This window comes from Micropterus dolomieu, linkage group LG06 (genome assembly GCF_021292245.1).
Source record: "Micropterus dolomieu isolate WLL.071019.BEF.003 ecotype Adirondacks linkage group LG06, ASM2129224v1, whole genome shotgun sequence".
Taxonomy (NCBI): Eukaryota; Metazoa; Chordata; class Actinopteri; order Centrarchiformes; family Centrarchidae; genus Micropterus; species Micropterus dolomieu.
The window spans coordinates 6,222,873-6,247,115 of record NC_060155.1 but is presented as its reverse complement, the minus strand read 5'-3'; the positions used below and the strand labels follow the sequence as shown (position 1 = coordinate 6,247,115).

General features: G+C 42.6%; 2 protein-coding genes and 1 long non-coding RNA gene across 4 annotated transcripts in view; 1 reads left to right on the top strand and 2 right to left on the bottom strand.

Moving 5' to 3' along the window:
• The window catches only part of mpz (myelin protein zero), a 14,056-nt gene extending 7,794 nt beyond the window's left edge, over positions 1-6,262 (bottom strand). For both annotated transcript variants that reach the window (XM_046050935.1, XM_046050936.1), the window contains exons 1-5: positions 6,064-6,262; positions 4,406-4,572; positions 2,140-2,353; positions 1,185-1,314; positions 636-678 (exon numbers count right to left, since the gene is read on the bottom strand). In XM_046050935.1, the coding sequence (XP_045906891.1) occupies positions 636-678; positions 1,185-1,314; positions 2,140-2,353; positions 4,406-4,572; positions 6,064-6,109 (600 nt within the window). In that variant the 5' untranslated portion in view covers positions 6,110-6,262. The remainder of the gene's footprint in view (positions 1-635; positions 679-1,184; positions 1,315-2,139; positions 2,354-4,405; positions 4,573-6,063) is intronic.
• LOC123971888 overlaps positions 1-7,308 on the top strand; it is a 20,269-nt gene extending 12,961 nt beyond the window's left edge. The window contains exons 3-4 of the long non-coding RNA XR_006825321.1: positions 4,408-4,599; positions 6,074-7,308. This is a non-coding gene — a long non-coding RNA (uncharacterized LOC123971888). The remainder of the gene's footprint in view (positions 1-4,407; positions 4,600-6,073) is intronic.
• A 7,056-nt stretch (positions 7,309-14,364) lies between these two features.
• Positions 14,365-24,243, bottom strand: part of lig1 (ligase I, DNA, ATP-dependent) — a 49,942-nt gene continuing 40,063 nt past the window's right edge. Inside the window, exons 22-25 of the mRNA XM_046051932.1 lie at positions 23,389-23,442; positions 19,534-19,677; positions 18,264-18,356; positions 14,365-14,555 (exon numbers count right to left, since the gene is read on the bottom strand). Of these exons, the coding sequence (XP_045907888.1) occupies positions 14,481-14,555; positions 18,264-18,356; positions 19,534-19,677; positions 23,389-23,442 (366 nt within the window). The 3' untranslated portion in view covers positions 14,365-14,480. The remainder of the gene's footprint in view (positions 14,556-18,263; positions 18,357-19,533; positions 19,678-23,388; positions 23,443-24,243) is intronic.

The window sequence follows — 24,243 nt, the reverse complement described above, 5'->3', positions numbered from 1 at the left end:
TTGATGTCACGTAAGGACTCTGGTCACCCACGTGCTCCACACTCTGCCATGGCATCTGAGAGAGAGAGAGAGAGAGAGAGAGAGAGAGAGAGAGAGAGAGAGAGAGAGAGAGAGAGAGAGAGAGAGAGAGAGAGAGAGAGAAAAAAGTACTGGCTTCAAAGCACCTCAAACGCTGTGATGGCATTACAATTTCGACATCTTGAACACTGTTATTAGTGTTGCTGGGCAGAGTTTGAATGACATGTTATTTTGTTGTTGATATGTTCCTTCGAGGAGGAGCCGGCTAAGTGTGCGGGCATATTTTGGAGCTGCTTGGACCGGCATTGGGGGAATGCGATTATGAAACGGTGCCGTCATGCACTGTCATGTTGGATGTGTGCTATTGTGTGTCTGCACTGCAACAGTTATACGATTAATATTCCTTCTGACACATTTCCTGAGCCGTACAAATATTCAAACACTGGATGCTATTGTAATCTCTCCAAAAGGACGCCGTCTTAATATTTAGCGCCTGAACATGACAGCAAACCGAGCTGTTGCACTTAGTGTCGTCAACTGTTCATGTGATGGAGGGTGCGGGGAAAAGAGGCAGAGGAAGGAGAGGGAATACGGAGGAAGGATCGGGGAGAACTTGCCTGTCTCTGCTGTGATCCCTCCTTCTTTTTCTTGCCATGTTTGCTGGAGGGGACAAAAGAAAGACAATGTCAGGATGTCGAATCTATCTCTCCCTCCAGTGGTCACAGGGCAGCATTGCCTGGCAGCCATCACGAAGAGAACATCTACTTAATCTACAGGCCCTGTCTCTAACACAGCCCCCAGGTGCTAGACGCGTTAAGATCTCATAAAATTGGATAGGTATAAGCACAGGATGGATCCATCATCTTCACGATCTAGTGGATTATCCACTCAGAAATCTTCGCTTCACCACTTCTAATCATCTTGCTTTGGAGCTATGAAGTACTGATTTAAGATTAAATCTAAGTGAGAGATAATTATTGGTCTCTTTCTAGCCGACTAACTTCAAATGTAAACCTTGCACACCTAACCAAATCATATCGTGGCATGGCAGCTATGCCAGCTTGGCCACACAGGTGTCAGTGCCAGGGATGGGCTCCGGCCTCAGCTCCAGTCCCTGGCACAGACCCGACTGGCAGAGCGCCGCCGGCCACAGGCCGGTCACTGACCTGACACTGAGGCTGAAGACGCGGCGCGCCACCAGGAACCTCATTAGGTAGTAGATGACCACAATGAGCACCAGCAGGCCCAGCACCACCCCGATGATGGATCCTGTGATCACACCTGCCTGGATGGGCACTGTGGGCGGAGGAGAGGAAAAGAACAAGGGGAGTGTTAGAAGGTAGAGGAGAGGAGAAGGATGCAGAGAATTTGAGGATAAAATGGAAAAAGAGTACAAAGCAAGTGACAGAGAGAGGTCTGGAGTGTTCAGAAGAGAAAAGAAGGTATGAAGTGTGAGAACCTGTAAAGTGGTGAGCAGGGGGGAGGGGGGGGGGGATTTCGGAGTGTGAGGGAGGTGAGGAACAAAGCTAAAAGGAAAGGGAATGAGAGATGAAGGAATAGAAAATTAGAGCTAAATAAATGTTGAATTAAAGATGAAGAATACAAGTACAGGCTGTAGAGGCAGACAAGGAGGTGTAGAGGAGAGGAAAGGCAGAATACAGGTGAGGATAGTCATGGAGGGAGACAGTGGAAGACGATGGAAAAGGGGAAAAGGACAGAAAAATGGGAAGAGAAGGCAAGGAGGAGGCAGAGGAAAGAAGTGAAAGGAAGGGAGAGATAGCAATCTCAAATAGAGAAAGATTAGAGAATTGTAATTGATTTCATTTATCAGGAGGTGCGAGGAATTCTAAGCGAGGCAGTGCGACGACTGGTCTGAGCACAGTACTCGCTTTAGTCTGATGCACAGCGCAAATTGATATTAATTTCAGACTTTGGAATGATTACAACAACAATTGAGAACAGTTGCCTTCTGACGAAAACAAAATGAGCAAAATATGCCATATGGGCTCAGTGGAAAGCTAATGAGCAGACACAGATGTAAGACAACGTAGGCATTAGACTTTACATGCTGGGGAATTTGATTTGCTGAGGAACCCCCCACAGGTCTCCCTCCCATCTCACCCTTCTCAAAGACCAGCAGGCGGACGCTGGAGGGCCGGCCCACTATGTCAGGGGGGTTCTTGGCGTCGCAGGTGAAAGTGCCGTTGTCGTTGAAGTCCAGGTTCTTGATCAGGATGGAGCCGTCACGGCGGCCCGGGTTCCCCACAAACTCCAACCGGTCCCTGAACGGGCCCTTGTTGTCGACATAGGCAGCCCCACCAGTGTAGTGGAAGATCTGTAAAGGTTAGAGAGGACATTGTACTGTTTGTACATGTAGTATCACCATAATCACATGTACTTATTCAAGAGTAACTGCTGCATTTGACTGTATTTATGCAGTTGTTATACAGAAGTACTTTGCATTTGAGGTACATTGTTTTTGTACATTTTTTGTTTTTTGTTTTTTTTTTTTAGAGGAGGCTCATAGGTTGTCGCACCCCATACTGGATAAAGTTGCATTCACATTCAACACAAACTCCTGAGGGAAGGTCTCTGGCTTTTTAGCTGCTAAATGCTCCACTGTGTTCACCTGCTGGTCGCTAACTTCATCTGTTTGCCTTTTGGTCTTGGTCAGGTAGTGTACAGTGGGTTTTCTCACTGAACTTGACGCCTTTTGCAGTTGAAACAACGCTATGAGAGCACAGAGTGTGAAGCAAAACAATGAGCGGAAAGGTGATAAAACACTTCCTAGTCAGGTGATAATTCTCTTATACTCATTTGATCCATTGTTAATATAAAATGTGGACTGGAGTAGCTTTATGCCAACATTTTGCTAATTTTAGGCTATTTCAGGCTTAAGTTGTTTTGTGGCTGCATGCATTAGACATCATATACTGTTTTGAACCGGAATTTTCTCTTTTATTGGAAAAAAACATGTACTGTTATGTCTCTGAAAGTGAGTGTGATGGTTGTTTTAGTATAGTATAGTATACAGTAGTATAGTAAAACTCAGGACTATTAGCAGTATTATAAACAAATTCTATACAACCAAAACGTCTTCTAAAATGGTAAATGACGGCCAAACTAAGCTATTTGGGGGGGGGGGGGGCTCAATGGGCAGAGGCTATAACTGGGCCAAGTGCTGAGGCCCCAGACTCCACAAGGTCATCAGTGTGGATGATATTTTGGTAAACGACTGATTCAAATATTCAGCACACGTCTAATTGAAGGCTTGAGGCCTGTGAAACCCTGTAGAAGAGCAATCCATGAATTATACACAGCCTTTCACATGATATGAACATGTCAAATCAAATACCACACTTTAAAAGGACAAATGCACCATGAAAACAAATAGACATATGAAACTGTAAATCTGTCCAGGCGGGTAGAGAGATGAGCGGCAGAAGATAAGCGGTGGGTGGCGGGAAGAGAAGATCAATCTAGTTTCAAAGTGAGGGCACTGCAGGAGACGGATGAAAGTGAAGGTGGTGAGGGGAGGAGATAATGAGAGAGGAGGGGAGGGACAAAGAAGGTAGGTCTGGGGAGGAGGAGATTAAGGGAGGTGGACAGAGGGAGGCGCAGTCAGGACGGGGAGATAGAGAGATTAGAGAGATGGCAGGGCGATAAGGGCAGGGAGAACGAAATTAAAGAGCAGGAGGCAGGTGAGGCTGCAAGAGGAGTGGGAAGATTAGAAGAGAAAGTTTCTGTGCGCTTGTTGTTTCCTTCTTTAAGTTTATAAATGAATACTGTACTCGGGGGAGTGATTTTAGATATAAACCAGGATCCCTTTTAGATGATTTTTAAGTACCCCCGTTCAGTGAGGGTGCTCTAGTGTCCCCATCCTGTAGCGAAAGTGATCAGCCATGGTTAAATCCACGACATCCTCAACATAAAGCTGCGCAAAACAAGTTCACAAGTGAGCCCAAATTGATCAGAGCTTCTCTAACCACAAATCATGCCATGTGACCTCAGTACCCACCCCGCCCCCCTCCTCCTCTGACTAAATGTTTGTTCCGCTTCGTGCCTGGTAGGGGCGGAGATGGGGAAAACAAAAAAGGCTTTTGGCTGACACTGTTGTGTTGGTGTGTCTACATTTCTGAAGACGCTTTTGCATTTCCTTTTTAGATGTTTATTTGTAGCTTCATGAATGTGAAAAAGGGTTCATTTTAGGAAGGAGTTTCATTTAGGGAAGTAAGTACAAAAAGGGAAAGCGTACTCCTGTTGATTTAACACAAAAGCACTTTTTTTAGAGGATGATGACACGATCCGATGATTGTACGTCTGTTTAATACCACACTTACTGATACATAGCCTATAATATATGTGTGTGTGTGTATTGGTATATTACAGAGATGCTGTCCCGGGATCCATCAGGCCTGTATGTCCAGGAGAAAGTGACGTCCTCCGAGGTCCAGCGCCAGGAGAAGAAGGAACAGGACAGCCGGATGTCGGAGCCCACTAGGGCGTGGCGCTCCCAGCCGGTGTAAATCACTATGGCCTGGGACTGCTCAGGCACTGGGAGACACAAAGAAGGCGGATATGGTTAATTCACAAATAAACACACCCATCCACACCACCACAAGATTCTGATATTCCATATTCACAGTCTGACTACCATTTGTGGCAGAAAATAATGAGAATTGCCCGCAAAGGCTTTTTGTTATTGTTGCTGACTAACAACACCATGCCTACAGTTGTCTACAGGGCATAAAACATAAAATTATACACTGTATTGATTGGCATATTTCCTTAAATCACTACATTCCTCAACATTTTTAAACCCCTACTGTAATCATTAGACAGTCACATGCACGAAGCATTAATCACATTACCATTTATTTGTTGAAATCAGTCAAATAAATCCCTAATACTCAAATATGCACCCAGACACACAACGTTAAACTGCACATTTAGCAGTGTCAGTTACAACATCGACTCAGACATGCACTCAGTAAATATTTGGATTATCACTGGAATATTAGAGCTATTCTGTAAAAGTCAAAGGGGAACATCATTTTCTCTATTAATATGGATTATGTTGGCTTAATCATGTGCACTGTTTATGCTTGAATAATATTTAATGATCGATGTTAATTTGGTTTTGGCTGCAAAATCAATATTTTACTTGCCTCGAAAATGCACTCAGAATCTCAAACAACCACCAAAGCCCCTGGGAGCTGCACACTCCTGCCACTCTAACATCAGCCCGAACAACATCATATTTGTATTGTTAAGTTTCACGTAAAAAAAATGTAAACAACATGTCAATGGTCCACCATGAGAAATAGTATTCTCACATCTACATTCACACTAATGCCTGCAAGTGTTTTGGAGCTTCCTGCCACTTTTAACGTCGGGAGAGTAAAGTTCACAGCTTCCACTGCGGGCGTCCTTGAGCAAACGCCATTAGTGCAGCCAGCCCCCTCAAAACTTGTCAATGAAATCACGCCTGACATTTTTAATTAAAATTCTGACAAAACCTGCAAACACCTGACAGGAGGGGGAGCAGAGAAAGCCGTCTGCTTGAGAGCAACAAAATCTGCCAACCATCAGTCTAAAAGTCATAATATTAGAGCTCTTTTATTTTGCTTTAACTAGCTTGGAGACACTTTATGGCTTTGTAAGAGAGGCACAGATCCTCTTGTAAAGCAGGGGCCGTTTATCACGATACACCTGAGGATGAGCAATATCCTCTACAGGTGTCATCTATAAGTGAATGTTAAGATATTAATTCAAATGCTTTCATTTAGTATTAGGTCAGTAAATGGAGATGCATTTCAGTGAAAGATCAATTAATTCACTACTAAGCCTATTGACAATTTTTATTGTAAGTCCATCAGTTTTCAGGTAAGCACTGAAGAAGAAAACAGAAAAAACCCTCTTCGTCATATCCTCAGTTAACCTTTAACCCCACATCAGCAGGAAGATAATTTCTACATCTTCACTTTCAACAGATGAAATTCAGTGCCTCTTTGAGAGCTCATCAAAATAAAACTTTCCTTTTACCTATTCCCAGGAGGACAACCGACGCCAGCGCCAAAAACGTCAGCATGGTTTCTGGCTTCTACGGAGCTCCCAAAAGACGGATGCAGCAGGACCTGACGGGAGTCAGTCGAGGAAGAGTCCCACTCTGGAGGGAGTGTGAGCGGAAGGAGGAGAAAGAAAGAAAGAGAGTGGAGGGGTGCAGGATGCCAGGACAGAGGGCTTCAAAACAGGACAACAACAGAAAACCCACTGTCCCCTGGTTTATACCCAACCACACCCCTCGCCCCGGCCCGGCCCGGCCCAGTACTCCTCTCCTCTCCACACCCCCAACCCTTACCCCTCCCTGCCATGTCTCTCAATTTCATCCTTCATTGAAACAAATTACACACATTATCTTTTGAAGTGGGAGAAAAACGCAGGCGAAGTGCACCTGCACTGTACAGTAGCTGGTGAATTAGTTGGGTAAACAATAGGCAACTTGGGGCAAATTTGCCAACTCTGTGCAGCATTACACCATGATTAATGTAATGTGTTAGATCACACCCTCACTGTGATGTGATTGCGTTGAGAGGGAATGCTAATCAACGCTTGGCATGTGTAGGCGCGAGCGAGGGTGTGTGACAGGGAATCATGACCATCTGCGGTCGCACTGTATGTGATCACTGCTCATATGTAAATATTACATGGGGAATGGTGGGAGGCTGTCTCGGCCTGTTTCTGTCTGTTTACAGTGAAGGAGGAGGGGATGAAGGGCATCCTGCGGCGAGGTCAGACCAGTGCTCTCTCCTCCGTCCCCATCCCTCTCTCTTCTTTCGCCTCTCCCTGCACTTTCAGCGAGTCTGAGGCCAGCGGCCCAAACAAAGCCCCGACTCTTTGCTCTCTCTTTTCTCCCCGTCCTCCCTCTCTCCAGATTCTTGTCGTTTGCTGACGTCTAGCACTTGGAGACAATGGAGAGCGAGGGGGACAGGGGCTGACTGGTGTTTGCCCGTCTGTCAATGGCGCTTTCTTCCTCTCAGGCCTCACCCTCTCCTTCTCCCAGCCTCATTTTCTCCTCCTTCCTTAACAAAGCTGTGTATTCACTGCTGCCCCCACTCCTCACTTTTCCAGTAACATAGAGAGCGAGAGAGTGGGGAAGAGACCTGCTATATATAGACGGGTTGATATGAGGACAGGACAAGACAAGATGCGCAGACACAAGAGCAAGAGCCTGCGGTGTGACTGAGCGGACACACTGAAGGGGAATTTCTGCAAAAAGGCTCATTTGTGAAGGCCTCATTCCATCATTTTGTCACGTCATAAATATGCATTAATTTAGCCGCTGGCATCGTAACAGTGAATACATGCCCAAATTAATGGTCTGTGGTACTCCAGTTTCAGCAAACACCCATGCTAGATTTTCATATTCTCAACATGAAGTAGAAACCATATCAGTCATGAGTTGACTCCCCCTACCCCTCTTGGGAATGTATATATGATGAGAGCATAAGAGGAAGAGGCACTTGACAAGGATGTCCACTTCACTTGTGTTATTTTATTGAACCTACTTATCGAGCTTTCCTATGCTAAAAAAAAAAAAAAAAAGTAAATCAAGGATCTCCTCTGAGAGGGGGCTCTTGGCCGAGACAGCAGCAAAGCATTTAGCGACGGATCGACTTTTGCTTACATTTGAGACCACGGCACAAACTCTTGCCACTTGTGATAAAACGCATCCACTCATTCATCTTAACACCTCAAATACCCCGCTGACGGATCAGCTGAACAAAATGGACCATCTGCCAACTTGTTGGCGCCATCAACTGTCTAAGCTTTGGCTTGAATGTCTAAATCGCGACATCCTTAACAATTATGGCATATCCTGCCTTCAGGCCCCAGAGAAACAGAGGGATTCTTTATGAGCCTGGCAGGTGCAGAATGTGGCAAGCTCCCAAACTCGTCAGCACCGAGTGACGGCGGCAGCTGAGCTTGGCAGGCAGAAACTGTATCACATATAGAGCGAAGGCCCCCGTTCCTTCAGCTGGCAGTGGTATAGCACACCAATGTAGGAGAGGGAGAGCTTATCTGTGGCAAATTATACACAGAGAAGAGGTAGAGGAGAGAGGTACCAGTGAGAAACAGACAGAGAAAACTATCTGTAGAGCCATTTAGAGATTTTAGCTCAATTATACATGAGTCCTCAGCTGCACTTTAGTTATATTGAGGTGGACAAGGCTCCATATCAATTGGTGTTATTAGAGATGACTGAATACGCAAAGTACCTGAGGCTTCAGCCACTGTGTGAGTGAAACCATCTCAACTGTCTGCCTGTATAACTCATCAAGCTTGCTTTCACGGGTTGAGACAGTGGCCTCACTTGCATTTGGTGAGGGCATGTCATTAGACACCCGTAGAAATTTACAAAGCATATTTTCTTGTGATATTGTAATGCTCTTTGACGTAGAATTATTTCCAAGAGGACGGGGGGGGGGGGGGAACATACCAAGCGCACATTCAAAAGACCAGGGATAATCACAATCTGGGAAAGCATCCCGCACTGTAGATGTTTGGGGCTCTTGTCAGCTCTTTCCGTGTCTAATTTTTCTGCAATGTTGAGTATGTTTGTCACAGCTCTGAGTGCAGCCCTGATCACAAGGCAGGCTGGCAGATGTGCAGAAGGGGAATGTCTCATTCGACATGTGGAGGGCTTCTGTGAATGGAGAGAGTCTTTAAGATGGGACGGCTGGAGGGTTTCTCGGCAGTCAAGATGCGAAAAAGCGGAGAGAGACAACAGAGATACACACCACAGAGGCTGGTTCACACGAAGGTCATAAGACTAATGACTCTCCAACAATGATCCAATGGAGTGTACTGCAGTCTTGCACCCTTAAGCACAAGCCTCTCAGTGTGGGCCAAAGTGAAGCATTGACAAGTGGGGGAACAACAACAACCACCACCGCCACCATCATCATAAACCAATCATAAGTGGTGTCGTAAACGACTGGATCTGCTCACAGTTTTGCTGCAGGGGCTGGATAATCAAGCAAAACATTTCCATAACCAAATAAGGCAAATGAGCCACGCTGAGCAATTGGCCAGAAAACTGTCAAAAGTTAAGGCTAGAAGGCAGGATTAAATATACATACAGCAGCGTTATGCCATATAAGTTTTCTAATAGGATGCAGGTTAAAAGCCAGCCGACTTAAAAAAGATCTAGAGTAGGAAACTGCCACAAAAAAATAAGACTAGAAAGCATCTGCATGTATTTTCTATCTTAAGCATTCAGAACAATGATTTCCAACCAGGCTTACTTGAGTCCCAGGGGGTACATCTGCAGTTGCTTGGGGGTACGTGAAATGACTGTAGAAGCTTAAGTAATTTGAAAAACTGGAAATTACAATGTTAATTAAAAACTCTCTCTTCATATTGTGTCTGCTGTAACACCTGAGCATCAGGTCTTAAAAGTAGTTAGCAAGCAAGCAGGGAAGCTGAGACTAGATAGCTTGAAGTAATAAATAAAGTTTTAATGGTTAGCTTAACATAACATAAAGAGTTGAAATAGCTAAAAGTCATGGACGAATGGTTAAATAAATGGCAACGTCAATGGTACTTTAGCTCACCTGATAAGGCTGTTGGGGGTATGAATGACAGAAAACAGTTGGGAACCTTTAATTTAGAGGACAGTCATCTGCACTAGCTGAGATGTTTAGCGGTAAGCTCGTTGCAGGAAACATGGCTGTTGAACTTGTGAGCTTTATTTTTTGTTCCATGTACACAGTCAAGGCCTACAAAAAATGACATACGTTTGCTGGAAGTCTTTTTCTTCTGTCTTGTCCCTGAATTATGACTCTTGTCTGACGGGAGCAAAGAATGATGTGTGATGACAAAATCAGCAGAGGGAGGAGGTGTCAACTAACATTGGACACAAGACCAGTGTTGGCTTACAGTTTCCAACAGTCAATGTCGGCTTCTTTTACCCATGACAATTTGGTGTTAGGGAAAGTAACCGAGTAACCAAGTAGTTTCTTTTGCCACGTTAGCAGCATGGTTCTAGGGATGACAATGCCTGGTTGGTCGGTCCAGACTAAAATCTCAACAACTGGTTGGATTGCCATGAACATTTGTACAAATATGTACAAGAGGATGAATGCCTACTTTGGTGATCTCCTGACTTTTCATCTAGTGCCACCAGCAGGTTAAAATTTCAGTCCAATACTTTGGTAACATCCACTGGGGACAAAGGGGAAGAATTGATCTGTGTCACCGACTGATGCCTTTAACCATTTAATTTAAGTGTGGACACATGAAGGTTCCTGTCCAAGCCATTCATTTAAGACAATGAGATGGTGGCTCCACAATGTTCTTTTACTTTTATAATTAAACAAGGGAGTTCAAAAGGCGTGTATTTTGAGTTACAATGAGATGGTATAATGTACTCCTCATAATTAAGAGTACCAAACATTGGACTAACACATTGATTTAATCTTAATAAAACTATTGACAGTGGGTGTCAACATATAAAATATATATATTTTATATGTTGATACACTGCAAATGGAACATGATCTCTTTCCTGGAGCCATAAATAATGTGCCATAGTCCTGTTCCTGAAAGTACAGATCATATCCCTATTTGAATACCACAGCATGTGATTTTCTGGGGGAATTATTAAACTAAGCATAAAATTATCTTAATCACAATGTGTTGCTTTTAGGTAGCTGGGAATATTTTAAAAGCACGATGAAATGCAGAATATGATATTCATCTATTTTTTCCCCTCGGGGAGGACCCCTAAAGCACCTGCTTTGTGTCCCTACCACTTCTCAAACCAATGTTACGCCCTTGCTTTGGACAAAATACCTGCAAAATGAATTGACATGAATGAATGACATTCCCAACATGCCTCAGCGGTACTTTTTGTGCTAAATGTGGAAATGTTAGCATGCCAACGCTTATATTTACCTCAAAGCATTGGTGTGCCTAAGTTCAGCTTCAAAAAAGCCGCTAGGATGGCGGATCTGACCAAAGCTTAACCGCAGCTGAGTCAGATAACAAACTGTTTCATTTTTACAATGGTGGTGGCTTGTCTAAATTGGAGGACTTGATGGCACAATCGCACACAACTTGTACAAGTCAAACTGAGCTGATGAAGTGCCCCGATGAGTCACACAGCACATACAATCCTGTACTGTCTCTTAGGTTGAGGACCTAATACCCAGAGTGGAGACTGGAGGACGATGGAAATCATATAAAGGGCCCAAAAAAGTGGGGGCCTGACATCATCAAATCTGAAAGGTTACTGGCCAACGCTTGGCACTCCTGCTCAAGAAAAACACTATTGATATTCTGTGGGTTCGGCCGGGGACAATGGCAGGGCCTGTCCCTCCCTCTCTCCCTCATAGCCTGGCATGGCAGAGATGTCACAGAGAGCACCAAACAAATGGATGGAGGGATAGAAAGGGATGGAGGGATGGGGAGGAGGTGGAGGAGAACAAACGATTGTTCTCGGGGTGGAGAAAGGGGTATTGTGAACAAGACAGATAGCTTATGTGGGAGAATGGGGTGGAGGGGAAGAGAGAGGGGGGCACCAAAGGACAGAGAAAGGTGAAACCTGGCTGTTTTTTATAGATGCCCCCTTTTTTATTTGCAGTTGGAGGTAATCCATAACCCGGCTTTAGGGGACACTTCCTAGAACTTAAAAAGGGAACACAGCAGGGGCAGTTTCAGCATAGAGGAGCCATCTTCAGCTTGTCTTTCATCTGTCACAACAGCAGAGATCAGTACTAGGTCATTATTTAAAAATCATGCTCCACACCCCCAAAGCCCCCAGCCACTTCTTAACATGTAGCAAAGCCCGGTTCAACAGAGGCTTCGGGCAGGTAGGTCTGCAACTGCAACTTCCCCTACGGGACCTGGTCTGAACGGGTGACTTGATGTGAACTAACAGCTCAGCTGTTTGAACATGGGCTAGGGACCTCAGTGGAGACCGAGGCCGCTGTGCTCTAATGCCCCTCAGGCGTGTGATGTGCGCCAGCTGCCCCCCTCAGTAAACATCAGTGGCACATTCACACACACACACACACACGGGCCGTTAACCAGGCACACACATTTTCAGATGATAAAAACAACCCCATTCACACATGCACAAAAGAGGACCCAAACAGAGAAACATCTCAGCGTGCAGGCACTTACACAGTCTTTCATGCTTCCTCACTTACACAATCACACATATACAAATTAGACAGACAAGGCTCGCCGCAGTCAACCTACAGAGTAATTCACAAAACAAGCCGGGATCATACAGCACACACACAATATGGAATTGAATTCATTACATATTTGCATTTTCAGTATTTCATGCTCTGTTGCCGGTTTGATTTCCATTAGGGCCTTTTTTCCATCCCTCACACTTGCTGTTTCAAGCCAACTTATAAAGCATCAGTACAGCTGACAACCGCTATTTGAAATTCAGATTTTAGTAACACCAGCAAGTCCCTTGTTTCTATTCAAAAAGTAGATTAGATGTGATTCAAGATGAGTGTCAGATGTACCCCAAAAAGTGTGCAGGAAGAGAGCGATGTTAAAAAAGCAAACTGGAGATATAAAACACCCCGAAATCCTCATGAGTTGAAGGAAGTGGATGTAAACTAAGAAAAAAAAAATAATAATAATAAGAGTATGGTACAGATAATAAACAGAGGCAGACCAAAAGGGCAGGCAAATCTGAATTCGCATTCTACCACAATGCTGTGCTTCTAAAACTCCCTTTCAGCAGACACAGGACACAGCCCACACACACAAATAATAAGCAAACCAGCAGTCGTGCAGTATGCATACTTGCATACTGAGACAGCATAACAAATAGTGATCTCAAAAGCTCTCCAGTATACAAAATGCAAACCACTCTCCAAGTGAAAGCAGTGACAACAGTGTGCCACATGCAGTGTGAGTCACCAGAGAACTGGCAAAATGTAACATGAAAATAACCTGCAGACAAGCCAGCACTGTAAAACTGCACACTTGATACATGCCTCCTTGCAGCCACAAGAATCTGTAACTCTCATTGTGCTGCTACACTGTAGCATTACGTTACTGATCACCTAGTCCACATCCCTAGGGATGAAAACTAGACCAAGAGTCTAGCAGTCTAGCTGTGAGGCTGCACTTAAGAACAGTGGTATAACATGCTGATGTTCAGCTGGTATGTTTACCATGTTCACCACTTTGTTTAAAATGTTAGCATGCTAACATTTGATAATTTTGACATGTTCAGCAAAGTTAATACAATTCATCCTCAGGGGAACATGACTATCGTGGCGCTAGAGGCAAATTCAAGAGATCACAAAAGTCATGATGATTAATCCTCTGGGCACCAAATTTCATAGCAATCAATCCAATAGTTGTGGATCGTTTCCGTCTGGACCAAAAGGTGAGCAGACCAAGCAATATTGCCATCCCTGCTGATAGTGTGTGACTTCAAATGAGTTATAACTGAGTATTTGGCAGTGGTCCTAAGAGTTTTTTTGCAGCTACGTTAGCAGTTTGCAGTCCTACAGGTTTTAGTGTTTTTAATGCACCTGTTGCCCTTGTATGATGTATACCTTCGTGCACAGCACAATACTCAAGCAGTTGGCGCCTGTGTGTCAATGTCAAGTAACTATTTCCTGCATATTCACACTACTTTGCATTTAATGTGATCCTCAGTTGCACAAACACATCGCAAACACTAAGTGGTTCAATCTCCATCACAGCCATGCTCACATCCTCTCACATGGCATCACTATGCAGAAAACGCTCAAAATCCTCTTTGCTTCTCCATGTAATAACCGCGTGTCCTTGGCTCTCAAACTGACCCCCCCCCCACACACACACACACACATCTCCAACAGTGTCTGATTGATTCAGGCTGGACAGTTAGTGGATTTCTATCATCTAATGCAAGCTGTGAGTGCTTCTCTTTTGTCCCGCTGTTTGAGCAACTGTCAGCCCCCGCGTCTTTATCTACTTCTAATAACGTTTCAGGCAGCCGGCAATCTCCTTGGCTTGTCCTCTTACTACCACACATGCTGAATGCACTTTGCTGCCGCCTTTTGAGTGCTTGAGCAAAAATCAGGCCAACTTACGAGTATTGGTATGCCGCCCATACATTTTGATGTTTTGCTGGGTGGTTTTGCACAGTGAATTTTTGATAGGGATCTATTACCAGTAGGTATGCCGTAACTGCTGAGTTGATTTGGAATTTATGTGCCATGTATGCTGAGAGATGTTTTTACGCAGTTTTGGCTCTGAAAGGGAAATGGGCGTCAGTAAGAGGACACCTTCGATAAATCAATAACACAAATAACAGGATGCTTAAAACTGGCAAGCGCCTTTATTTTCATTCAACATTACAAAAAGAAAGAAGCTATTTACAATTATTTTGAATTTGCCATTCTTTATTATTCTCTGTTGATGACCGCGGATGATCAGTAGTAGTCCTCCGGGTCCGCCTTCTCCCCCTGATTCTGAATCTGCTGCTGCTTCTTGTACAAATCAGCGATCTGCAGAGACACGGAAAGATGGACAGAGGTGGAGAGGAAGTGAGATATGAGTGAGAGGGAAAGCGGGAGGGGAGAAGGTTCACATGAGAGCATGCATGAAAGAGAGAAGAGGGAAGGATAGAGGGAGGGGGAGAAGATCATGAAGTCAGGTCAGTAACATGAGGAGGAAAAGCTAAAAATAACAGTTTGATTATTCATAACCCGGGTTTGATTATTCATATCCCGGGGCTTTGAAGTCGGTGACTCCCAGCTGGTGACTGGGAGACAGAGGTTGTGTTCACTTGAGATCATCAGGGTTTGGGGGCGAGGGGGTGGAAGGCGGGACAATGAATAATGTGTGAACAGCAGGCCCTCCCAGAATCAGCAGTACCACTACAGCAGGGTGGCACAGTGAGGAGGAAAACAATGAAACATCACATTTTTTCTCCAACACAGGATCAAGGTAAAGCTTTGATTCTCAGCTTGAATCTGACTGGGTCCAGCCTGCGCAGCCTCCATGTTTTCCTAATTCTTTCTGACTTGAATGAGGTCTGGTTTCATTTAAAATGTCGGCTAATAAAAAATAAATAAATAAATAATCACAGAATGTGAAACTGTGTGTCGTGATAACGAGCGTGTGCATCCTCACAGATAATAACTGACGGAGGTGTCATTTAAATGCAGCTGATGTTCACACCTGACTCCACAGTTAACAGATGGCTGTTCATTCCAGTCAGTAAACATTCACATTATAATATAATTCAGACGATGTGAAAAAAAACGTTGGTTTTGATGTAAAGAAAATCCCTTGCTTTGGTGTGATGTTTTGGCCTTATCAAAACTCTAAACTTATGTGAGAATGTGCAGTTCCACAACAATGAGCAATGCTTGCGTGATACCTGGGCTTGGATTCGGTTGTCAGTCAGAGTTTGTACATCCAAGGCAACGTTTGAGGCTGGCGAGCGGGTCTTAAAATTTTTAGTAGAGAATCAAACTGAAAAACGGTAGCCTGGTGTCTGACAAACTGGTAGACAGTGAACACGTTTACAAACCAAAGCTGAACGTTTGCAGCTTTTTGTCTGGCTGCTGGTGGTTGTACCACTGATGGACTGATACTCATTTTTATTGCAAAACAATAAATAAAACAAAAATGCTAAACGTTCCCTAGTTACAGATTAGCAATTGTGAGAATTTGTTGCTTTTTTGTTACATGTGATAATATCTATCTAAAAAAAAAGAGGCAATTTGAAGATTTCATCTTGCATTTAAGGATATAGTGATCAACATTGTTCCTCTTTTTAACAGACGTGTTCCAGACTAAGTGATGAATCAATTAGTCGAGAACATAATTGGCAGATTAATTGATTATGAAAATAATTAAAGAGTCTCAGCATCTACAGCATCACCTACATTAGATTAATGGAAGGGAAATATTTTGTTGCAATCAGATCATCACAAGGGTCAGCTGTCGATACGTTCAGCAAAACTCAACTGTGTGGTGCTACAGCTTGAGTGTTGAACAAGTTTTGACTTATTTTCTAGAACACATTTGAGTTTTGTTAGTGCACAACAACAAGTTTTTCTAGTTCCTATGGATTAGGGACCGTACATATTGCTGTAGGCTAAACAAAACATTAACCTGTTGGTTACCACTAGAAGGTTTATCAACATGTAATATGTAAGGCTGTAAGTGAAGATTACTTTTTATGTTTATAATCTAGCAATTATTTCTGATTGATCATTTCATCTATAAAATATCACAAAATCGTGAAAAATCCTCAGCAGAACTCAAGGTGATGTCAGCTTTTATCCAAAGTAAAGTCAAAAACCCAATGACCATTACATATACAGTGATAAAGGGAGCAGGAACCGGTCAATGTTTGGCATTTTTACTTCAGCAATCAAAATTGTTGTTCATAATCTTTTTTAGAGCCGAAATGATTAGTTAATCAATATAAAATTCATCAGCATCTGTGAATTTCAGACTGTTGGTTGGACAAAATAATCCTTTTGAAGATGTCACCTTGGGCTTTACAAAACTGGGATTGACATTTTTCCCTGCTTTTTTTTATTTGTTTTTTTACATAGAACAAATTATTTGTCAATTTATCGTGAAAAAAAACAACTTTGCAGACTAATCGATAATGAGAACAATTCAGCATAGTTAGTATGTACGAAGAATTTTAGACTAGAGTTGTTTCACTCTTTATATTTCATGAGAACTTGAAGAGGTCAATTTCAGCAGCCTCTCCAGAAAGAGGTGACCAATTAGTCTGTATAAGGTATATCACATACAATAACATAGTGATGTGTGCACTGACTTTTAATTCAGGTTGGTTGGGTTGAATCATAAATAAATTATATGCCGGTGGTCAGCAGGGCAGGTCATAGAGAAGCAAGTTAACAATTTTAGAATAAATAAATAAATATATCTTAAATCACTGATATTTAATTTATGTCTTTGGCAAAACTGCGGTGGTGCCACGTGTGGCGGTCATTCATATCCACAGCTAAAATACGAGAAAATCCAGTGATTAAGAAAAAAAGGTTTTATGTTAAACAGAATCACAGGTTGTTGTGTTTGGTGTTGGTAATTGAGTATGTGTGTCTTCAGGTGTAGGTACAGCTGACCTGCACATCTCAACTGTACAATATAATTCACTGTTTGCTGCCTCACAATATATTACCCAGACACCAACACCGCAGTCCAGAAGTGCTGCAGTACCTGACTGTTATACAGCTTTGTTCATCGTGCAGTGGGGAGGCCACGACATAAACCAATGCCAGTATAAACGAAGACTGTCCTTGCAGTGCCATTCACCCTTGAAATTTTACAGGACAGCTCTTGTGAGATGACCATGAGGACGATGCATCATCTCTATGCAGCTCTTCAAGTAACATGACCAAACAAACATATGATTGAATTTTTACTGGCTCACATCCATTATTGCACAAGACCAATTTGACTTCCTGGGCCTCCACACACGCTCTACAGTTAGTATTAGCTCAAAGGTCCAGTGCGTGCTATTAAGGAGGATCTATTGACAGAAATGCAATATAATATATGGAACTATGTTTTTAGTTGTGTCTAAAGACCTTACATTATGAACCGTTATGTTTTTATTACCTTAGAATGAGACATTTCTATCTGCGTACACTGCAAGTTCTCTTATATGGACGTCGCCATGTTGCGCTGCCATGTTTCTACAGTAGCCCAAACTGACAAACTGCACTATAGAGCGCATTTCCTCACCACGTTGAATACGTATGAAGTAGTAATAGTAGTAGTAGTAGTAGTAGGCTTGTTTATAAAAGTAAGAAGAGAAATGAAATTACGACAAATGGAGGCCCACACATATTATTTAGTACATGAGCTGACAGAGCGTGACGGCCACCATAGCTTCTCCTTCACGCTTGGAAAGGGAGGGGTGAGCGCTGAGTGAGCCTTTGGTTGCAATTTGCAACCCTCACCACTAGATGCCACTAAAAACGTACACATTGAACCTATAAGAATGCTTAAAATGTGACATTATTCTGCGATACTGATTTTACAGCGCTGGTTTTTACCATGTGGCAACCATCGAGGCTGAAAAACGGATGTTAAAATGCCCAACTTTACTGTAGAAATAATCATGTTTACAGCCTGGTACAAAAAAAAACTGTTTTAGTCTCTATAGCTAATTTTCATATAACTCCTCAGGCTCATATAGCTCAGGTGATCTGATGTACCTGAGCTCCGGTCGTGGCATCCTCGGGCTTCTTGTCGTCTCTGATCCGAAGGAAGCGGGGGAACCTCAGGGAAATGCCCTTTTCTGGATCAACCTGAGTGCAAACAAAAATGGTACCTCTTAACTGTCAGGCTCAATAATTTAAAAAAAAAAATTAAAATATTCAGAACCCTTTCAGTTCCAGGACAAAAAACTGTGCTTTTGTTTTTTGTTTTAAAACAACCTGATTTCTGGTGGATTACAGGTTTATGTAAACAATTTTGAAGGTGTCAAATATGATAGCTCACTGTAATCAAACCATTCAGAGTCAGTCATGAGGCTTTCAAGTTAAATTGATAGCAACTGGGGGGCTTACAACAGCATCATAACCAATAAACATAAAACATTATTTAATTCTTTACAGTCTCTACCTTCATTAAGAAGAATGGGACACAACGAATCCTTGACAGGCACATGTTGCTTGGATCGTCGTAGCTTCACACAGGAGGAGGTTACAACCAAGAACAACAGCTAATTTTGCTTGTATGGACCAGGGCTATTGATATGCCAGTCTGGGTATGCATGTGTACTAACGTGCACATTTTTTGGTATCGTATGGGAATACCCTTGTAAAATGGTATAGATGACTGGTAGCCAATTTCTCACACATGTGGTGTTACTAGTGATGACATTTCCCATAAAACATATGCCCTTTGAAGTCATTTCTTTTCTGGCCTTACACCACTGTTTCCACCAACTACTGAAGGAAGAAGCCGAAGCTACATAATGTTTCAAGCCTCAAAATAATCGGACAAATCTAACCTGGTGGTTGACCATATGTAGAGTGTGGATACTACTAATCCTCTCAGCAAAGGTCTCATTGGTTTACAAGTGTTAAAAAACGAAAGGGTGGTGCTTTTCACTGTAAATAAACTGTAATATTTGCAAGTGAATACCATTAAAACATAAAACTCTTCCCTTTCTTGCTAGAAAAGACATTTCCAGATAGAATTCTGCACTTTTATTTCAACTGTGGTTAAAATCAGAGTTGTAAACTGATGTTATGGCAAAGACTTTATGTGTACTATGGGACTGATTCCAGTATGCAGCCAAACTACAGATAATAAACATGTATCTGTTCCACTAAATCCAGCATCTTTTACAACATTTTTAATAACTCAATTAAGAGGCGCTAATTGTGACTTTTCATTGTAGGCAACAGACCATAACAGGCTGAATTTATCAGTGGGAACACATGGGGGGGGGGGGCGCAGTTAACATGCTGAACTGACCATTCCCATGGCAGCCTTGTAGACGGGCGACAGCGACAGGTCTGCGCACTTCACCTCCCAAACCTGCACGGCGTCCAGCCACACATCGGGCTCTGCTGACTGGTCGACACGGTAATAGGCACGAGGCTTGGGCAGAATGTGCTCCTAGAGAACAGACATCACAAATTACATTAAATGTTTATTGCGTACTGCAAAAGAAAAGAAGCTTATCACAAGTTCCCAGAGCATAAAGTGATGTGACAAAACTCTAAAACATTTATGATACTATCAAACAGAGAAAAGCAGTAAATCCTCACATTTTGGAATATAAACACATAGTATATGTACTGTAGATGCATACAGACATGCACAATGTGAAAAATAGGTCAACACATTCACAGTGAACCTGATAAAGAGACAGTGACAGAGTGGCTTCGGTTGCCCTGCAGAATCCTGCCCCCGCCTCACAATCACGTCCCAGAAGACAGCACGGATTTTCAAACCCTCTCACATTCAAATGATACCTGCTTGCCTGAGGGGCAACACGAGAGGGTGATTTCCAAACCACATTATCATACACCCACATGAAAGATTTCACTCGAACACCATGATATACACGTTTTTATTATCCAATATTGACCTCTAAGGGGTGGGGTGGGGGTAGGATATAAAACCTTGTAGCTGAGCTCATGCTTCCACCCAAATGTCCCTGTTCTGCAAGCAAACTTCTAAAATATTTAACAGAGCCTTTCTAACTTTGACAAGCAATCATTCTGTCAGCGTAGGTGTCACACACAAAATGACAACCATCTTGTTTTGGCAGGAAAAAAAAAAAACAACCATTACAGCAAATGTGACTCCGAAACAGTGCAATGTTAACTAGACTGCCGCAGCGTCCACAGAACTGGGTCATAGTTAAGTAATGCTGGGAAAATAAGGCTTCAGCAGTAGTGGTGCTGGTTTTCTCACACATTATTTATACTGTAGGTATTCAAGTGACACTCTTTTACAGAGTGAATTACAATGAGTGAGCTGGTAGGCGTGTAGAGTCTTATAAAACATTGCTACTGATAGACACGAGTTAGCGATACACCTACTGTCTATTCTTCATTTGACAGGTCAGGCATCAGCTAGCCACGGCAGATCCACATTAAATCCAGACTCTTAGTCTTCACTGTCATGAAATACTAAACTATTTTACAAACCTGCTAGGACATTATTACGTGCAGGAGCCATTTCACTTAAACAATATACAAAAATATTAGTATTTCGAAGCATCCATCTTGAGGGCAAGAGATTTAAATTTAAGGAGAGTCATTAAAATCAAGTACAGGTGTTACTGCTGGGGGGGGGAAGTTTTTGCAGACTATGCAGCAATAATAGTGAGCTAAAAAGGCGTGACTTCTTGCTTGGTGGAAAAACTGGAGATGTTATGACATCAAAAGCAACTCCCTCGTTAGCAGCCTCTCAGTGGCCACTTAAGTAAAGCAAATGGTCACTACAGAATGTCGCCTGAATGTGTACTTTCCAGTTTAATACATCTTGGGTCCATCCACTCTCCTGTAAAAGCCTTTGGCTTAAAGCACAAGGGGTTTATTTTCTCCTGTTCCTGGTGAAGTTTAAATGTGAAACATCGGTGCAGGAAATGCTGAGTTTTGCTTAACAGCACTCAGACAGGACATAATTAGTGAATGAAAAACTCAGCAGAGCAGCAGAGTGGTGAATATGACATGACTGTCATTGTGCTGATAGAAATGGTGGTGCGGAATGCTCACAATGCCAAATTTATCAAGGCCACTACTTCATAATTTATCGTATTTTCATTGTCTTGGCCACCATTTCTATTAGTTATAATAACATTGTATTCACCAAGTTAATATCTGAGATCTGGGAAAACAGTGACATTGCTTAAAAGATGTCCAGCAGGGCAACAAACAAGAGCAGAAAGGTTTCAAACAAACCCCCAAGATTAGCCACATTTAAACACCCATCACACGTAACAGACCGACTTCTTGGTTTTACTTTGACTGACTTGCTGTAGCTGTGTATTGTTGATATTTTGCACACCCTCTCTTTCAGTTTTACCTTCAAATAAAAGTTGATTCTCGCTTGTGGTATTTGCTGTGTGACTTTGTACTATCAATGCCGCCACATTCCCCAATCTCAGCTATTTACTTAGAGAGTACAATGTTACCATAACCAGCAGAAATGAAGGATAAAATGCCAAAATAAGGCCCATGTTCTGATAAACAGGAATGTCCTGGATTAATCGTTCGGGCTATAAAAATAGTGAATAATGTCCCACAATTTCTCAGAGCCGAATATGATGTCTTTATGTTGCTTGTTTTGTCAGATCAATACAAAAAAAATATTAAAGATAATCAGATTACTATCACAGAAGACATTTGAGAAACTGGTGGCAGTGATATTATATGATTTAAGGGTTTTAGAGAGCTTTTTCTTTTGTACGGCTAATTGTTTCAGCTTCATGCTACCTCACACATTGAAGAATAGTCCCAGTTCCACACAGAGAGCTATACAGAGAAAAGGGGGGAGCACTTGTTTAAGATCTGAACTCAAATACACACTGAGGTCAGGTAGCAGAAAAAATATCAAAATCGGAAAGGGGGGAAAAAAAGGGATCAGCGCGTCCCCCGTTGCAGCAGAGCACCTCACCACCCAGAAGAGTGTGAACAGAGCCAATCGCCTCCGTGTGTGCAGTCCCATCAGCCTGCAGCACTGCAACCAAAGCAACCCGGCCACACCAGCGGCTCGCCCTAATTCACCATCCATCACTTTCAGATGGAGGCCTTCATTACAAAGCACTACAGTAGAGACTGTATTGGTCCAGGGTGGGGTGGGGGGGCTTCTCAATCAGTGTTTCCCTGTGATTCTGCACTGTGCAGCAGTTTAAGTCTAAACCCTTAACCTTTACAATATTACTTTGAGGCTATTTTATTCTAAAAGGCCACAGTTTGTACAGGGTTTGTACAGTGAATGTGATCATACAATTAGTCATTTTCATAAACAGATGACTGCATATTTAAAGGCCTCTGTGCTCTTATTTCTGTGAAAGCAGATCTAAATTTAGCTGATAAAGTCAACAGAGTATTCAAATGAATTGTGACTCTCACAACAGCTATCATTTTCAGAGTGCAGTTGTCAATTTCTTCAAATGCTGCTGCTCTGCTGCTCTGGAACGAACCTCTTCAAATGTAAATTGAAAAAGCAAATCATTACCCAACGTCAGAGCACGCCCGCACAGTTACTTCAAATGCAGATTTTTATTGGTGAAACAGAACTAGTTCATGAACTCTGCCCAATGCTTTCCAAGAAGGGACTAATTTCACACATCTGAAAGCAAATACATTATTTTTAAAGCCGAATTATTGATATTGCTGTCATTTCTTCTAGGTGATATCCAGCACATCCAGAATAGCAGACACTATGTGGACAAGCCTGGGGAAGGAAAACCTTATTTCCTGTAATAACTGAGCTTATTCTTATTATGACTATGAAGGTACCTGGAGGCTTTGCTTACAAAATGATTGCAGTATTTGAGTTAGTTTGAGTTGTATTTTAAGAGTATATTTGCACACCGGCCATCTCATTTTGGTATGGAAATCTCCATATATCGTTAAAGATGGAATGAATGACGGAATTAAATAAAGGAATGTTTTTTGTATAATAAAAAAGGCCCCAAAGACCTCATCCACACTAATTCTGGATCTTTATACCTCAAAAATGACTCTGTAGCTGCAGAATGTTAATAGCCCATGTTGTAATTTAAAAAAAAATGAAGGCATCAGTGTGGGAGTGCTGAGTTGTGATTTTTACCGAGCTAATAAGTGTGACATTCACACCGTGCCACTTTACCTTTAGGAACTTGTAATGCTGCTCCAGATCTTCATCCTTGAAGCCTGTCCCGATCTGGAAGAGACGAAAGGAGATCAGAAACACGCACACACACTCAGATATACACATATTCGCTCATGGTGAGACAGCAGACATTTGGCAGCGAGTGGCAGAACACAGAACAGCAAGCAAATCCCCCCCCATACACCACGAGCGCCTTGTCTGCCTGCTTCGCCTGAAGCGTCATGTCACCTCTCAAAAGACCTGAACCTGCTCAGACACGAGAATCAGCTAGCGGGCTGACATGCACAGAAAGGGAAAGAAAAAAGGCTGGTATACCATGCAAATATAGCGTTTTCCTGCTCACATATGTATTCTAAAAGGTAGATTCTGCAGAGGTCCACCTGAAGCTTTATGTTAATGAAGGCTCAGTCGTCATAAGAAGGTTTAAGAGGTGTTTTGTGGCCCTTTTTTTTGCATTCAGTTTTATCCTCTAACATGCAGACTGTGAGAACAAAATATGAAATAAAATAAACATGTAGGTTTTTGTGTAGTTATGAGAATCACAAAGAATTGTTTGTTTTGTTGAATAACATAAACCGACTTCTCAACAGACCCTAATCTGATCAATACAGAGGTGTGTGTGTGTGTGTGTGTGTGTGTGTGTGTGTGTGTGTGTGTGTGTGTGTGTGTGTACGTGTGTGTGTGTGTGTACGTGTGTGTGTGTGTGTGTGTGTGATTGTACAGCTATCTTTGTGAGGACAAGCAAGGGTTTTTAACCTTTGGAGTGAGGACCATTTTGCAAAGTGAGGACATTTAGGCCGGTCCTCACTTTATTTTCACTGTAATGGCCTCCAGAGTCTGTTTACATGCTTC